The sequence below is a fragment of the Salmo salar genome, chromosome 17 (genome assembly GCF_965601325.2).
Source record: "Salmo salar chromosome 17, fSalSal1, whole genome shotgun sequence".
Classification (NCBI taxonomy): domain Eukaryota; kingdom Metazoa; phylum Chordata; class Actinopteri; order Salmoniformes; family Salmonidae; genus Salmo; species Salmo salar.
Genome location: NC_138307.1, coordinates 83,305,650 through 83,323,546, shown reverse-complemented (window position 1 = coordinate 83,323,546; position 17,897 = coordinate 83,305,650). Strand labels below are relative to the sequence as shown.

At 52.6% G+C, this 17,897-nt stretch overlaps 1 protein-coding gene across 1 annotated transcript in view; it reads right to left on the bottom strand.

Moving 5' to 3' along the window:
- LOC106576640 (ras-related protein Rap-1b) overlaps positions 1-17,897 on the bottom strand; it is a 108,858-nt gene that overhangs the window by 16,683 nt on the left and 74,278 nt on the right. The window contains 3 exon segments of the mRNA XM_082964264.1: positions 1,873-2,013; positions 8,533-8,589; positions 15,389-15,457. Coding sequence (XP_082820390.1) covers positions 1,873-2,013; positions 8,533-8,589; positions 15,389-15,457 — 267 coding nt within the window.

Below are 17,897 nucleotides of genomic sequence, written 5' to 3'. Positions count from 1 at the left end.
CCTCCCTCTAGTCTCTAGACATGGAGAGTTGGTCTGTAGCATCCCTCTAGTCTCTAGACATGGAGAGTTGGTCTGTAGCCTCCCTCTAGTCTCTAGACATGGAGAGTTGGTCTGTAGCCTCCCTCTAGTCTCTAGACATGGAGAGTTGGTCTGTAGTGGTCTAGTCTCTAGACATGGAGAGTTGGTCTGTAACCTCCCTCTAGTCTCTAGACATGGAGAGTTGGTCTGTAGTGGTCTAGTCTCTAGACATGGAGAGTTGGTCTGTAACCTCCCTCTAGTCTCTAGACATGGAGAGTTGGTCTGTAGCCTCCCTCTAGTCTCTAGACATGGAGAGTTGGTCTGTAGCCTCCCTCTAGTCTCTAGACATGGAGAGTTGGTCTGTAACCTCCCTCTAGTCTCTAGACATGGAGAGTTGGTCTGTAGCCTCCCTCTAGTCTCTAGACATGGAGAGTTGGTCTGTAACCTCCCTCTAGTCTCTAGACATGGAGAGTTGGTCTGTAACCTCCCTCTAGTCTCTAGACATGGAGAGTTGGTCTCTAACCTCCCTCTAGTCTCTAGACATGGAGAGTTGGTCTGTAGTGGTCTAGTCTCTAGACATGGAGAGTTGGTCTGTAGCCTCCCTCTAGTCTCTAGACATGGAGAGTTGGTCTGTAGCCTCCCTCTAGTCTCTAGACATGGAGAGTTGGTCTGTAGTGGTCTAGTCTCTAGACATGGAGAGTTGGTCTGTAGTGGTCTAGTCTCTAGACATGGAGAGTTGGTCTGTAACCTCCCTCTAGTCTCTAGACATGGAGAGTTGGTCTGTAACCTCCCTCTAGTCTCTAGACATGGAGAGTTGGTCTGTAACCTCCCTCTAGTCTCTAGACATGGAGAGTTGGTCTGTAACCTCCCTCTAGTCTCTAGACATGGAGAGTTGGTCTGTAGCCTCCCTCTAGTCTCTAGACATGGAGAGTTGGTCTGTAGTGGTCTAGTCTCTAGACATGGAGAGTTGGTCTGTAGTGGTCTAGGAAAGCACGCCCAAGGCCACTTCCTGTGTAACTGCGTTTTAACCCCGTGTGACCCGGCCTGAAGCCCAGGCATTCTGCATCAAGGTGTACATGTATGGGCAGGAACACACACATTCCATCTTCCCAAGGTAGAACAATTCCATCTCCCAAGGTAGAAGAATGCCATCTCCCCAAGGTAGAAGTATGCCATCTCCCCAAGGTAGAAGCCTTCCATCTCCCAAGGTAGAAGAATGCCATCTCCCCAAGGTAGAAGTATGCCATCTCCCCAAGGTAGAAGCATTCCATCTTCCCAAGGTAGTAGAATGCCATCTCCCCAAGGTAGAAGTATGCCATCTCCCCAAGGTAGTAGAATGCCATCTCCCCAAGGTAGAAGCCTTCCATCTCCCAAGGTAGAAGAATGCCATCTCCCCAAGGTAGAGGGATGCCATCTCCCCAAGGTAGAGGTATGCCATCTCCCCAAGGTAGAAGCCTTCCATCTCCCAAGGTAGAAGAATGCCATCTCCCCAAGGTAGAAGTATGCCATCTCCCCAAGGTAGAGGCTTCCATCTCCCCAAGGTAGAAGAATGCCATCTCCCCAAGGTAGAAGAATTCCATCTCCCCAAGGTAGAACAATTCCATCTTACCAAGGTAGCAGAATTCCATCTTACCAAGGTAGCAGCATTCCATCTGCCTAAGGTAGCAGCATGCCATCTGCTCTCCTAGGATCTCAGTGTATATGTGTGAGTGTAGTGTAGTTGTGACTTTTTCTGTGTCTGTGTCTGTGTGTGTGTGTGTGTGTGTGTGTGTGTGTGTGTGTGTGTGTGTGTGTGTGTGTGTGTGTGTGTGTGTGTGTGTGTGTGCATCCCTGCATGTGTGTGTGATAACTTACATCGTCAGTGTCTTTGACTCGGAGGATCTGTTCTCGTAGGTCTTGCAGATCGTTGAAGGTGGACTGGGCTGTGATGGAGTACACTAACGCAAAGCCCTGGCCATTCTTCATGTACAGATCTCTCATGGCTGTGAATTGTTCCTGTGGAGGAGAGAGAGACATACAGGAAGCTAAAGACTTGTCATTAGGGGTGATAACATGGGTAAGGATCCAATCTAAAGCCTGGTCATTACGCATGATAACATGGGCAAGGATCCAATCTAATGCCTGGTCATTACGCGTGATAACACGGGCAAGGATCCAATCTAATGCCTGGTCATTACGCGTGATAACACGGGCAAGGATCCAATCTAAAGCCTGGTCATTAGGGATGATAACATGGGCAAGGATCCAATCTAATGCCTGGTCATTACGGGTGATAACATGGGCAAGGATCCAATCTAAAGCATGGTCATTAGGTGTGATAACATGGGCAAGGATCCAATCTAAACGCTTATCATTTGGGGTGATAACATGTGCAAGGATCCCATCTAATGCTCTGTCATGATAACATGGGCAAGGATCCCATCTAAAGCCTGGTCATCAGGGATGATAACATGGGCAAGGATCCCATCTATAGCCTGGTCATTAGGGATGATAACATGGGCAAGGATCCCATCTAATGCTCTGTCATGATAACATGGGCAAGGATCCCATCTAAAGCCTGGTCATTAGGGATGATAACATGGCAAGGATCCCATCTAGAGCCTGGTCATTAGGGATGATAACACGGGCAAGGATCCCATCTAGAGCCTGGTCATTAGGGATGATAACATGGCAAGGATCCCATCTAGAGCCTGGTCATTAGGGATGATAACACGAGCAAGGATCCCATCTAGAGCCTGGTCATTAGGGATGTTAACACGGGCAAGGATCCAATCTAAAGCCTGGTCATTAGGGATGATAACATGGCAAGGATCCCATCTAGAGCCTGGTCATTAGGGATGATAACACGGGCAAGGATCCCATCTAGAGCCTGGTCATTAGGGATGATAACACGGGCAAGGATCCCATCTAGAGCCTGGTCATTAGGGATGATAACACGGGCAAGGATCCCATCTAGAGCCTGGTCATTAGGGATGATAACATGGCAAGGATCCCATCTAGAGCCTGGTCATTAGGGATGATAACACGAGCAAGGATCCCATCTAGAGCCTGGTCATTAGGGATGTTAACACGGGCAAGGATCCAATCTAAAGCCTGGTCATTAGGGATGATAACATGGCAAGGATCCCATCTAGAGCCTGGTCATTAGGGATGATAACACGGGCAAGGATCCCATCTAGAGCCTGGTCATTAGGGATGATAACACGGGCAAGGATCCCATCTAGAGCCTGGTCATTAGGGATGATAACACGGGCAAGGATCCCATCTAGAGCCTGGTCATTAGGGATGATAACACAGGCAAGGATCCAATCTAAAGCCTGGTCATTAGGGATGATAACATGGCAAGGATCCCATCTAGAGCCTGGTCATTAGGGATGATAACACGGGCAAGGATCCCATCTAGAGCCTGGTCATTAGGGATGTTAACACGGGCAAGGATCCAATCTAAAGCCTGGTCATTAGGGATGATAACATGGCAAGGATCCCATCTAGAGCCTGGTCATTAGGGATGATAACACGGGCAAGGATCCCATCTAGAGCCTGGTCATTAGGGATGATAACACGGGCAAGGATCCCATCTAGAGCCTGGTCATTAGGGATGATAACACGGGCAAGGATCCCATCTAGAGCCTGGTCATTAGGGATGATAACACAGGCAAGGATCCAATCTAAAGCCTGGTCATTAGGGATGATAACATGGCAAGGATCCCATCTAGAGCCTGGTCATTAGGGATGATAACACGGGCAAGGATCCCATCTAGAGCCTGGTCATTAGGGATGATAACACGGGCAAGGATCCCATCTAGAGCCTGGTCATTAGGGATGATAACACAGGCAAGGATCCATCCAATGCTTTTCTCTTTATCTTGTGTAAATATTTGCCTTGCCCTGCACACTTCCATCACCTGGCTTGGATGGGGTGAGCCTCAGTATCATTCCAACTGAGTTAACAAGAGCACAGTAGAGATACTGAAGACAGTGTGGAGGAGGAGGCTGATCACAGTAGAGATACTGAAGACAGTGTGGAGGAGGAGGAGGCTGATCACAGTAGAGATACTGAAGACAGTGTGGAGGAGGAGGAGGCTGATCACAGTAGAGATACTGAAGACAGTGTGGTGGAGGAGGAGGAGGCTGATCACAGTAGAGATACTGAAGACAGTGTGGTGGAGGAGGAGGCTGATCACAGTAGAGATACTGAAGACAGTGTGGAGGAGGAGGAGGCTGATCACAGTAGAGATACTGAAGACAGTGTGGTGGAGGAGGCTGATCACAGTAGAGATACTGAAGACAGTGTGGAGGAGGAGGAGGCTGATCACAGTAGAGATACTGAAGACAGTGTGGTGGAGAAGGAGGAGGCTGATCACAGTAGAGATACTGAAGACAGTGTGGTGGAGGAGGAGGCTGATCACAGTAGAGATACTGAAGACAGTGTGGTGGAGGAGGAGGCTGATCACAGTAGAGATACTGAAGACAGTGTGGTGGAGGAGGAGGCTGATCACAGTAGAGATACTGAAGACAGTGTGGTGGAGGAGGAGGAGGCTGATCACAGTAGAGATACTGAAGACAGTGTGGTGGAGGAGGAGGCTGATCACAGTAGAGATACTGAAGGCAGTGTGGTGGAGGAGGAGGAGGCTGATCACAGTAGAGATACTGAAGACAGTGTGGTGGAGGAGGAGGAGGCTGATCACAGTAGAGATACTGAAGACAGTGTGGTGGAGGAGGAGGAGGCTGATCACAGTAGAGATACTGAAGACAGTGTGGTGGAGGAGGAGGCTGATCACAGTAGAGATACTGAAGACAGTGTGGTGGAGGAGGAGGCTGATCACAGTAGAGATACTGAAGACAGTGTGGAGGAGGAGGAGGCTGATCACAGTAGAGATACTGAAGACAGTGTGGTGGAGGAGGCTGATCACAGTAGAGATACTGAAGACAGTGTGGAGGAGGAGGAGGCTGATCACAGTAGAGATACTGAAGACAGTGTGGTGGAGAAGGAGGAGGCTGATCACAGTAGAGATACTGAAGACAGTGTGGTGGAGGAGGAGGAGGCTGATCACAGTAGAGATACTGAAGACAGTGTGGTGGAGGAGGAGGAGGCTGATCACAGTAGAGATACTGAAGACAGTGTGGTGGAGGAGGAGGAGGCTGATCACAGTAGAGATACTGAAGACAGTGTAGTGGAGGAGGAGGCTGATCACAGTAGAGATACTGAAGACAGTGTGGAGGAGGAGGAGGCTGATCACAGTAGAGATACTGAAGACAGTGTGGTGGAGGAGGCTGATCACAGTAGAGATACTGAAGACAGTGTGGAGGAGGAGGAGGCTGATCACAGTAGAGATACTGAAGACAGTGTGGTGGAGAAGGAGGAGGCTGATCACAGTAGAGATACTGAAGACAGTGTGGTGGAGGAGGAGGCTGATCACAGTAGAGATACTGAAGACAGTGTGGTGGAGGAGGAGGCTGATCACAGTAGAGATACTGAAGACAGTGTGGTGGAGGAGGAGGCTGATCACAGTAGAGATACTGAAGACAGTGTGGTGGAGGAGGAGGCTGATCACAGTAGAGATACTGAAGACAGTGTGGTGGAGGAGGAGGAGGCTGATCACAGTAGAGATACTGAAGACAGTGTGGTGGAGGAGGAGGCTGATCACAGTAGAGATACTGAAGGCAGTGTGGTGGAGGAGGAGGAGGCTGATCACAGTAGAGATACTGAAGACAGTGTGGTGGAGGAGGAGGAGGCTGATCACAGTAGAGATACTGAAGACAGTGTGGTGGAGGAGGAGGAGGCTGATCACAGTAGAGATACTGAAGACAGTGTGGTGGAGGAGGAGGCTGATCACAGTAGAGATACTGAAGACAGTGTGGTGGAGGAGGAGGCTGATCACAGTAGAGATACTGAAGACAGTGTGGTGGAGGAGGAGGAGGCTGATCACAGTAGAGATACTGAAGACAGTGTGGTGGAGGAGGAGGAGGCTAAGGTGACTGTTTACACCACCGCTGCATCGCACTGCGTCACCATAATGAGGGGTAGCCACCGTCGTCGTTAAGGTGACTGTTTACACGGCAGAACCTCAAAGGCCATTAGGTGTTGTTAGAGACGACCGTGGCGGGGCGATAGGAGTGGGGGTGTGATGGTGGAGGTGTGATGGTGGAGGTGTGATGGTGGGGGTGTGATGGTGGGGGTGTGATGGTGAAGGTGGGTGTGATGGTGGAGGTGTGATGGTGGGGGTGTGATGGTGGAGGGGGGTGTGATGGTGGAGGTGGGTGTGTGTGTGTGTTATTTGAACTGCAGACTAAAGGTGGTGTGTGCTTGCCATTCTCTGAGTGCAAAAGTAACGCAAAGCCGTTTAACAAAACCAGAGGTCAGGTGACTCACACAGTCGTCTTTGCAATTCACAAGTGATATCTGTTGTCAGTACTGTTAAAACGGTGGTTAATAGCGTGAGAGTCAAACGCATCTGTTTCCAAACAGAGGAAACACATTTTAAAAAGGTCACATGACCTGAGTCCCAAACGGCACCTTATTCCCTATATAGTGCACTACTTTTGATAGAGAGCCATATGGGCCCTGGTCAGAAGTAGTGCACTATGTAGGGATTAGGGTGCCATAGCAACAGTGTTCCACTCATTGGGGGAAACACCAGCTGAGATTCTATCGGTATCTTTCTTTCATATTCACAGGAACATGATTTTGGCACTGACCCTTTCCTCCAGATTCAACTGGAATGACACGTTCTGATTCTGAGCTTGAATTTACAAATGCATTTCACAGATTTGTCATTTTGGTTTAAATAAGTTAACATCTTTTTTTTTGAGGGTATATTTAAAAGGAGTCGTGATAAGCGAATCTGTTTGTTTAGATTGGATTATGTTGTGTGAGAGGCGTTCTCTATCATTGCCAAGCCTCTGTTGTAAACAGTCACGGGGACTGAGAAACTGTCGTCCATCTTGGCTCTAACTCTGTGTGGTTGGAGCCAATCGGGTGCAGAGAGACCAAGGAAACCATTGGCCACCTGTCACCACCACAGAGAAGCACAGGGGGCTGTCTCTCTCTCGCTGTCTGTCTCTCTCTGTCTCCTCCATCCATCTCTCCTCAGCTAGCGGAAGAGGAAGGGGATTTGAGGAAGCAGCGAGAGCATCCTTATCCCTTTCCTCTTCCTTGTGTCATGGTAAATATGGTTCCCAGTGGAACTGTATGAATCTGAAGTAAGCATTTCTCAGTAAACCCCCATCTCGTATGTCTACCATAACCCCTCCCCTCCTCCTCCTGTAAGTCTACCATAACCCCTCCCCTCCTCCTCCTGTAAGTCTACCATAACTCCTCCTCCTCCTGTAAGTCTACCATAACCCCTCCCATCCTCCTCCTGTAAGTCTACCATAACCCCTCCCATCCTCCTCCTGTAAGTCTACCATAACCCCTCCTCCTCCTGTAAGTCTACCATAACCCCTCCTGTAAGTCTACCATAACCCCTCCTGTAAGTCTACCATAACCCCTCCTGTAAGTCTACCATAACCCCTCCTCCTCCTGTAAGTCTACCATAACTCCTCCTCCTCCTGTAAGTCTACCATAACCCCTCCTCCTCCTGTAAGTCTACCATAACCCTTCCTCCTCCTGTAAGTCTACCATAACTCCTCCTCCTCCTGTAAGTCTACCATAACTCCTCCTCCTCCTGTAAGTCTACCATAACCCCTCCTCCTCCTGTAAGTCTACCATAACCCCTCCTGTAAGTCTACCATAACCCCTCCTCCTCCTGTAAGTCTACCATAACTCCTCCTCCTCCTGTAAGTCTACCATAACCCCTCCTCCTCCTGTAAGTCTACCATAACCCTTCCTCCTCCTGTAAGTCTACCATAACTCCTCCTCCTCCTGTAAGTCTACCATAACTCCTCCTCCTCCTGTAAGTCTACCATAACCCCTCCTCCTCCTGTAAGTCTACCATAACCCCTCCTCCTCCTGTAAGTCTATCATAACCCTTCCTCCTCCTGTAAGTCTACCATAACCCTTCCTCCTCCTGTAAGTCTACCATAACTCCTCCTCCTCCTGTAAGTCTACCATAACCCCTCCTCCTCCTGTAAGTCTACCATAACCCTTCTTCCTCCTGTAAGTCTACCATAACTCCTCCTCCTCCTGTAAGTCTACCATAACTCCTCCTCCTCCTGTAAGTCTACCATAACTCCTCCTGTAAGTCTACCATAACTCCTCCTGTAAGTCTACCATAACCCCTCCTCCTCCTGTAAGTCTACCATAACCCCTCCTCCTGTAAGTCTACCATAACTCCTTCTTCTCCTCCTCTAGGTCTACCATAACTCCTCCTCCTCCTGTAAGTCTACCATAACCCCTCCTCCTCCTGTAAGTCTACCATAACTCCTCCTCCTCCTGTAAGTCTACCATAACTCCTCCTCCTCCTGTAAGTCTACCATAACTCCTCCTCCTCCTGTAAGTCTACCATAACTCCTCCTGTAAGTCTACCATAACCCCTTCCCCCTCCTCCTCCAACCCTCCTGTAGGTCTCTTACCGTCCCTGCAGTGTCCAGAATCTCCAGCATACACTGCTGCCCGTCCACCTCCACTTGCTGCAGAGAGAGAGACAGAGAGAGAGAGACAGAGAGAGACAGACAGAGAGAGAGACAGAGAGAGAGAGAGAGAGACAGAGAGAGAGGCAGAGAGAGAGAGGCAGAGAGAGAGCCAGAGAGAGAGAGGCAGAGAGAGAGCCAGAGAGAGAGAGAGAGAGAGAGAGAGAGAGAGAGAGAGAGAGAGAGAGAGAGAGAGAGAGACAGAGAGAGAGAGACAGAGAGAGAGAGACCGAGAGAGACAGAGAGAAAGACAGAGACAGAGAGAGAGAGACCAAGAGAGACAGAGAGAGAGAGACAGAGAGAGAGAGACCGAGAGAGAGAGAGACAGACAGAGAGAAAGACAGAGACAGAGAGAGAGAGACCAAGAGAGACAGAGAGAGACAGAGAGAGAGAAAAAGGCATTATTAGAAGTACATCTGAAACAATTACATTCTCTTATCCCCCCTCCCTCCATCCCTCCACCTTGACCCAAAATCTCTCTCAGTGACTTCCAGGCCTGTGGTACTCCACTGTAATTACCCTCCTCCACCCCCGCTGGGCCCACACCTTTGTTCAGTCCATTACTTCCACCAGGCTCCTAATGGGGAGGGGGGGGGGGGGTCGTTCCATTTATGACCAACGAGAGGGGAAGCCTGCGGTGAGGCCGTTGGTTCAGCCACTGGACAGTGGGGACTCACTACAGATCTGACTGAGAAGGCTCTAGAACTGGACCATCTACAGCCTGGTCCCAGATCTGTTTGTAATCCGTCTTGCCAACTCTTACAGTCTCAATGAACATAGGGAGTCGACAAAAACAGATCTGGGACCAGGCTAAGACCACCTTGACCTCTGTACTGACACAGGGGGGAATTACTTTACTAGTCAGTCACTCTGATTACTGCTGATGTCACTGTCTGTCAACAGCATTAACCTCTAAAGGAAACAGCTGCACTGTAATGATGATCCTGGTCAAACAGACGGGATTTCCACTTCCTGTCTATGTTTCAGCTGCTCCCCTCCTCTCCTTTCTGTAGTAAGAACGTCTCAGCGCCTCCGTAACAGTCCCGTCTGTCTCAGCGCCTCCGTAACAGTCCCGTCTGTCTCAGCGCCTCCGTAACAGTCCCGTCTGTCTCAGCGCCTCCGTAACAGTCCCGTCTGTCTCACCGCCTCCGTAACAGTCCCGTCTCAGCGCCTCCGTAACAGTCCCGTCTGTCTCACCGCCTCCGTAACAGTCCCGTCTCAGCGCCTCTGTAACAGTCCCGTCTCAGCGCCTCTGTAACAGTCCCGTCCGTCTCAGCGCCTCCGTAACAGTCCCGTCTCAGCGCCTCCGTAACAGTCCCGTCCGTCTCAGCGCCTCCGTAACAGTCCCGTCCGTCTCAGCGCCTCCGTAACAGTCCCGTCCGTCTCAGCGCCTCCGTAACAGTCCCGTCCGTCTCAGCGCCTCCGTAACAGTCCCGTCCGTCTCAGCGCCTCCGTAACAGTCCCGTCTCAGCGCCTCCGTAACAGTCCCGTCCGTCTCAGCGCCTCCGTAACAGTCCCGTCCGTCTCAGCGCCTCCGTAACAGTCCCGTCCGTCTCAGCGCCTCCGTAACAGTCCCGTCCGTCTCAGCGCCTCCGTAACAGTCCCGTCCGTCTCAGCGCCTCCGTAACAGTCCCGTCCGTCTCAGCGCCTCCGTAACAGTCCCGTCTGTCTCAGCGCCTCCGTAACAGTCCCGTCTGTCTCAGCGCCTCCGTAACAGTCCCGTCCGTCTCAGCGCCTCCTTAACAGTCCCGTCCGTCTCAGCGCCTCCGTAACAGTCCCGTCTCAGCGCCTCCGTAACAGTCCCGTCTCAGCGCCTCCGTAACAGTCCCGTCCGTCTCAGCGCCTCCGTAACAGTCCCGTCCGTCTCAGCGCCTCCGTAACAGTCCCGTCCGTCTCAGCGCCTCCGTAACAGTCCCGTCCGTCTCAGCGCCTCCGTAACAGTCCCGTCTCAGCGCCTCCGTAACAGTCCCGTCTCAGCGCCTCCGTAACAGTCCCGTCTCAGCGCCTCCGTAACAGTCCCGTCCGTCTCAGTACCTCCGTAATAGTCCCGTCTGTCTCAGTGCCTCCGTAACAGTCCCGTCTCAGCGCCTCCGTAACAGTCCCGTCTCAGCACCTCCGTAACAGTCCCGTCTCAGTACCTCCGTAACAGTCCCGTCTCAGCGCCTCCGTAACAGTCCCGTCTCAGCGCCTCCGTAACAGTCCCGTCTCAGTACCTCCGTAACAGTCCCGTCTCAGTACCTCCGTAACAGTCCCGTCCGTCTCAGTGCCTCCGTAACAGTCCCGTCTCAGCGCCTCCGTAACAGTCCCGTCTCAGCGCCTCCGTAACAGTCCCGTCTCAGCGCCTCCGTAACAGTCCCGTCTCAGCGCCTCCGTAACAGTCCCGTCTGTCTCAGCGCCTCCGTAACAGTCCCGTCTGTCTCAGCGCCTCCGTAACAGTCCCGTCCGTCTCAGTGCCTCCGTAACAGTCCCGTCCGTCTCAGCGCCTCCGTAACAGTCCCGAACGTCTCAGCGCCTCCGTAACAGTCCCGTCTCAGCGCCTCCGTAACAGTCCTGTCTCAGTACCTCTGTAACAGTCCCGTCTCAGTACCTCTGTAACAGTCCCGTCCGTCTCAGCGCCTCCGTAACAGTCCCGTCCGTCTCAGCGCCTCCGTAACAGTCCCGTCTCAGTACCTCCGTAACAGTCCCGTCTCAGCACCTCTGTAACAGTCCCGTCCGTCTCAGCACCTCCGTAACAGTCCCGTCCGTCTCAGTACCTCCGTAACAGTCCCGTCCGTCTCAGCGCCTCCGTAACAGTCCCGTCTCAGTACCTCCGTAACAGTCCCGTCCGTCTCAGCGCCTCCGTAACAGTCCCGTCTGTCTCAGTACCTCCGTAACAGTCCCGTCTGTCTCAGCGCCTCCGTAACAGTCCCGTCTGTCTCAGCGCCTCCGTAACAGTCCCGTCTGTCTCAGCGCCTCCGTAACAGTCCCGTCTGTCTCAGCGCCTCCGTAACAGTCCCGTCCGTCTCAGCGCCTCCGTAACAGTCCCGTCTCAGCGCCTCCGTAACAGTCCCGTCCGTCTCAGTACCTCCGTAACAGTCCCGTCTCAGCGCCTCCGTAACAGTCCCGTCCGTCTCAGTACCTCCGTAACAGTCCCGTCCGTCTCAGCGCCTCCGTAACAGTCCCGAACGTCTCAGCGCCTCCGTAACAGTCCCGTCTCAGTACCTCTGTAACAGTCCCGTCCGTCTCAATGAACATAGGGAGTCGACAAAAACAGATCTGGGACCAGGCTAAGACCACCTTGACCTCTGTACTGACACAGGGGGGAATTACTTTACTAGTCAGTCACTCTGATTACTGCTGATGTCACTGTCTGTCAACAGCATTAACCTCTAAAGGAAACAGCTGCACTGTAATGATGATCCTGGTCAAACAGACGGGATTTCCACTTCCTGTCTATGTTTCAGCTGCTCCCCTCCTCTCCTTTCTGTAGTAAGAACGTCTCAGCGCCTCCGTAACAGTCCCGTCTGTCTCAGCGCCTCCGTAACAGTCCCGTCTGTCTCAGCGCCTCCGTAACAGTCCCGTCTGTCTCAGCGCCTCCGTAACAGTCCCGTCTGTCTCACCGCCTCCGTAACAGTCCCGTCTGTCTCAGCGCCTCCGTAACAGTCCGTCTCAGCGCCTCTGTAACAGTCCCGTCTCAGCGCCTCTGTAACAGTCCCGTCCGTCTCAGCGCCTCCGTAACAGTCCCGTCTCAGCGCCTCCGTAACAGTCCCGTCCGTCTCAGCGCCTCCGTAACAGTCCCGTCCGTCTCAGCGCCTCCGTAACAGTCCCGTCCGTCTCAGCGCCTCCGTAACAGTCCCGTCCGTCTCAGCGCCTCCGTAACAGTCCCGTCCGTCTCAGCGCCTCCGTAACAGTCCCGTCTCAGCGCCTCCGTAACAGTCCCGTCCGTCTCAGCGCCTCCGTAACAGTCCCGTCCGTCTCAGCGCCTCCGTAACAGTCCCGTCCGTCTCAGCGCCTCCGTAACAGTCCCGTCCGTCTCAGCGCCTCCGTAACAGTCCCGTCCGTCTCAGCGCCTCCGTAACAGTCCCGTCCGTCTCAGCGCCTCCGTAACAGTCCCGTCTGTCTCAGCGCCTCCGTAACAGTCCCGTCTGTCTCAGCGCCTCCGTAACAGTCCCGTCTGTCTCAGCGCCTCCGTAACAGTCCCGTCCGTCTCAGCGCCTCCTTAACAGTCCCGTCCGTCTCAGCGCCTCCGTAACAGTCCCGTCTCAGCGCCTCCGTAACAGTCCCGTCTCAGCGCCTCCGTAACAGTCCCGTCCGTCTCAGCGCCTCCGTAACAGTCCCGTCCGTCTCAGCGCCTCCGTAACAGTCCCGTCCGTCTCAGCGCCTCCGTAACAGTCCCGTCCGTCTCAGCGCCTCCGTAACAGTCCCGTCTCAGCGCCTCCGTAACAGTCCCGTCTCAGCGCCTCCGTAACAGTCCCGTCTCAGCGCCTCCGTAACAGTCCCGTCCGTCTCAGTACCTCCGTAACAGTCCCGTCTGTCTCAGTGCCTCCGTAACAGTCCCGTCTCAGCGCCTCCGTAACAGTCCCGTCTCAGCACCTCCGTAACAGTCCCGTCTCAGTACCTCCGTAACAGTCCCGTCTCAGCGCCTCCGTAACAGTCCCGTCTCAGCGCCTCCGTAACAGTCCCGTCTCAGTACCTCCGTAACAGTCCCGTCTCAGTACCTCCGTAACAGTCCCGTCCGTCTCAGTGCCTCCGTAACAGTCCCGTCTCAGCGCCTCCGTAACAGTCCCGTCTCAGCGCCTCCGTAACAGTCCCGTCTCAGCGCCTCCGTAACAGTCCCGTCTCAGCGCCTCCGTAACAGTCCCGTCTGTCTCAGCGCCTCCGTAACAGTCCCGTCTGTCTCAGCGCCTCCGTAACAGTCCCGTCCGTCTCAGTGCCTCCGTAACAGTCCCGTCCGTCTCAGCGCCTCCGTAACAGTCCCGAACGTCTCAGCGCCTCCGTAACAGTCCCGTCTCAGCGCCTCCGTAACAGTCCTGTCTCAGTACCTCTGTAACAGTCCCGTCTCAGTACCTCTGTAACAGTCCCGTCCGTCTCAGCGCCTCCGTAACAGTCCCGTCCGTCTCAGCGCCTCCGTAACAGTCCCGTCTCAGTACCTCCGTAACAGTCCCGTCTCAGCACCTCTGTAACAGTCCCGTCCGTCTCAGCACCTCCGTAACAGTCTCGTCCGTCTCAGTACCTCCGTAACAGTCCCGTCCGTCTCAGCGCCTCCGTAACAGTCCCGTCTCAGTACCTCCGTAACAGTCCCGTCCGTCTCAGCGCCTCCGTAACAGTCCCGTCTGTCTCAGTACCTCCGTAACAGTCCCGTCTGTCTCAGCGCCTCCGTAACAGTCCCGTCTGTCTCAGCGCCTCCGTAACAGTCCCGTCTGTCTCAGCGCCTCCGTAACAGTCCCGTCTGTCTCAGCGCCTCCGTAACAGTCCCGTCCGTCTCAGCGCCTCCGTAACAGTCCCGTCTCAGCGCCTCCGTAACAGTCCCGTCCGTCTCAGTACCTCCGTAACAGTCCCGTCTCAGCGCCTCCGTAACAGTCCCGTCCGTCTCAGTACCTCCGTAACAGTCCCGTCCGTCTCAGCGCCTCCGTAACAGTCCCGAACGTCTCAGCGCCTCCGTAACAGTCCCGTCTCAGTACCTCTGTAACAGTCCCGTCCGTCTCAGCGCCTCCGTAACAGTCCCGTCTCAGCGCCTCCGTAACAGTCCCGTCTCAGCGCCTCCGTAACAGTCCTGTCTCAGTACCTCTGTAACAGTCCCGTCTCAGTACCTCCGTAACAGTCCCGTCCGTCTCAGCGCCTCCGTAACAGTCCCGTCCGTCTCAGCGCCTCCGTAACAGTCCCGTCTCAGCACCTCCGTAACAGTCCCGTCTCAGCACCTCTGTAACAGTCCCGTCCGTCTCAGCACCTCCGTAACAGTCCCGTCCGTCTCAGTACCTCCGTAACAGTCCCGTCCGTCTCAGTACCTCCGTAACAGTCCCGTCCGTCTCAGCGCCTCCGTAACAGTCCCGTCTCAGTACCTCCGTAACAGTCGTGTCCGTCTCAGTACCTCCGTAACAGTCCCGTTCGTCTCAGCGCCTCCGTAACAGTCCCGTCCGTCTCAGCGCCTCCGTAACAGTCCCGTCCGTCTCAGCGCCTCCGTAACAGTCCCGTCTGTCTCAGCGCCTCCGTAACAGTCCCGTCTCAGTACCTCTGTAACAGTCCTGTCTTTGCTGAAATGTATGCTGTTGCCTGGCTATTAAAGGGACAGGCAGCTATTTAAGAATGGGGGTTTAATTGAAGTTTTACGGTATCTCCATTATATTCCAATCTGCTACATTGTGTTTCAGCTCACTGAATAGCCTACCAAACACCCAGTACTCTGTAACCATGGAGACGACACAGACAGCAGCAGAGTTGAACGTGTTTACGTCTAATGTTCCCGTATTACCTACATAGTGCACAGGGCCAGGGGGGCACTAATGATGATGTCACAGGGCCAGGGGGCACTAATGATGATGTCACAGGGCCAGGGGGCCACTAATGATGATGTCACAGGGCCAGGGGGCACTAATGATGATGTCACAGGGCCAGGGGGGCACTAAATGATGATGTCACAGGGACAGGGGGCCACCAATGATGATGTCACAGGGCCAGGGGGCCACTAAATGATGATGTCACAAGGCCAGGGGGCCACTAAATGTTGATGTCACAGGGCCAGGGGGCCACTAAATGATGATGTCACAGGGCCAGGGGGCCACTAAATGATGATGTCAAGGGAAGATAGCAATACTTGACTTACCTTTCTGTATGAGTCTTCTATTGTCGGGTCATATTTCTCCACGAAAATCCCCTGAACAAACTGTACAGTCTGTAGAGACAAAAGAGAGGAAGAGAACGATGGAGAGAGAGAGAGAGAGAGAGAGAGAGAGAGAGAGAGAGATGGAGCGAGAAAAGGGAAGGTGCGTTAATAAATGAGATTGTAGAAGGTTGCAGGCTGTGAGGCAGATTCCCATTCTAGACGCCCACACAGCTTTAGTAAATGAATCTAAACAGGTGGCTCATGCTTGTCTTTAATATACTGAAATACACACTGATGTGTCCCAAACGGCACCCTATTCCCTATATAGAGCACTACTTTTGACCAGAGCAAAGAGGCGCAATATATAGAGAATAGGGTGTAATTTGGGAGCAGACACTGAGTCATACAGAAGACCTGTTATCCTCAGACTAGGACAGGAAGAAAAGCATGTAAAACATGAAGCCATTTAACAACAGGATTAACGGACGTCAGGAGACTGAAGAACACACTGAGCTAACTGGGATTAACGGACGTCAGGAGACTGAAGAACACACTGAGCTAACTGGGATTAATGGACGTCAGGAGACTGAGGAACACACTGAGCTAACTGGGATTAACGGACGTCAGGAGACTGAAGAAGACACTGAGCTAACTGGGATTAACGGACGTCAGGAGACTGAAGAACACGCTGAGCTAACTGGGATTAACGGACGTCAGGAGACTGAAGAACACACTGAGCTAACTGGGATTAACGGACGTCAGGAGACTGAAGAAGACACTGAGCTAACTGGGATTAATGGACGTCAGGAGACTGAAGAAGACACTGAGCTAACTGGGATTAATGGACGTCAGGAGACTGAAGAAGACACTGAGCTAACTGGGATTAACGGACGTCAGGAAACTGAAGAAAACACTGAGCTGACTGGGATTAATGGACGTCAGGAGACTGTAGAAAACACTGAGCTAACTGGGATTAACGGACGTCAGGAGACTGAAGAAGACACTGAGCTGACTGGGATTAATGGACGTCAGTTGGACAGAGACGATAGGTGAACAGGTAGAGATGAGAGGACATGGGTCAGGACAGAGATGACAGGTGAACAGGTAGAGATGAGAGGATGTGAGTTAGGACAGAGATGATAGGTGAACAGGTAGAGATGAGAGGACGTGGGTCAGGACAGAGATGACAGGTGAACAGGTAGAGATGAGAGGATGTGAGTCAGGACAGAGATGATAGGTGAACAGGTAGAGATGAGAGGATGTGGGTGAGGACAGAGATGATAGATGGGTCAGGACAGAGATGAGAGGATGTGGGTCAGGACAGAGATGACAGGTGAACAGGTAGAGATGAGAGAACGTGGGTCAGGACAGAGATGACAGGTGAACAGGTAGAGATGAGAGGATGTGAGTCAGGACAGAGATGACAGGTGAACAGGTAGAGATGAGAGGATGTGAGTTAGGACAGAGATGACAGGTGAACAGGTAGAGATGAGAGGATGTGAGTCAGGACAGAGATTATAGGTGAACAGGTAGAGATGAGAGGACGTGAGTCAGGACAGAGATGATAGATGATAGATGGGTCAGGACAGAGATGACAGGTGAACAGGTAGAGATGAGAGGACGTGAGTCAGGACAGAGATGATAGGTGAACAGGTAGAGATGAGAGGATGTGAGTCAGGACAGAGATGATAGGTGAACAGGTAGAGATGAGAGGACATGGGTCAGGACAGAGATGATAGGTGAACAGGTAGAGATGAGAGGATGTGAGTTGGACAGAGATGACAGGTGAACAGGTAGAGATGAGAGGATGTGAGTTAGGACAGAGATGACAGGTGAACAGGTAGAGATGAGAGGATGTGAGTCAGGACAGAGATGACAGGTGAACAGGTAGAGATGAGAGGATGTGAGTCAGGACAGAGATGACAGGTGAACAGGTAGAGATGAGAGGATGTGAGTCAGGACAGAGATGATAGGTGAACAGGTAGAGATGAGAGGATGTGAGTTAGGACAGAGATGACAGGTGAACAGGTAGAGATGAGAGGATGTGAGTTAGGACAGAGATGATAGGTGAACAGGTAGAGATGAGAGGATGTGAGTTAGGACAGAGATGATAGGTGAACAGGTAGAGATGAGAGGATGTGAGTCAGGACAGAGATGATAGGTGAACAGGTAGAGATGAGAGGACGTGAGTCAGGACAGAGATGATAGATGATAGATGGGTCAGGACAGAGATGACAGGTGAACAGGTAGAGATGAGAGGACGTGAGTCAGGACAGAGATGATAGGTGAACAGGTAGAGATGAGAGGATGTGAGTCAGGACAGAGATGATAGGTGAACAGGTAGAGATGAGAGGATGTGAGTTAGGACAGAGATGATAGGTGAACAGGTAGAGATGAGAGGACGTGAGTCAGGACAGAGATGATAGATGATAGATGGGTCAGGACAGAGATGACAGGTGAACAGGTAGAGATGAGAGGATGTGAGTCAGGACAGAGATGATAGGTGAAC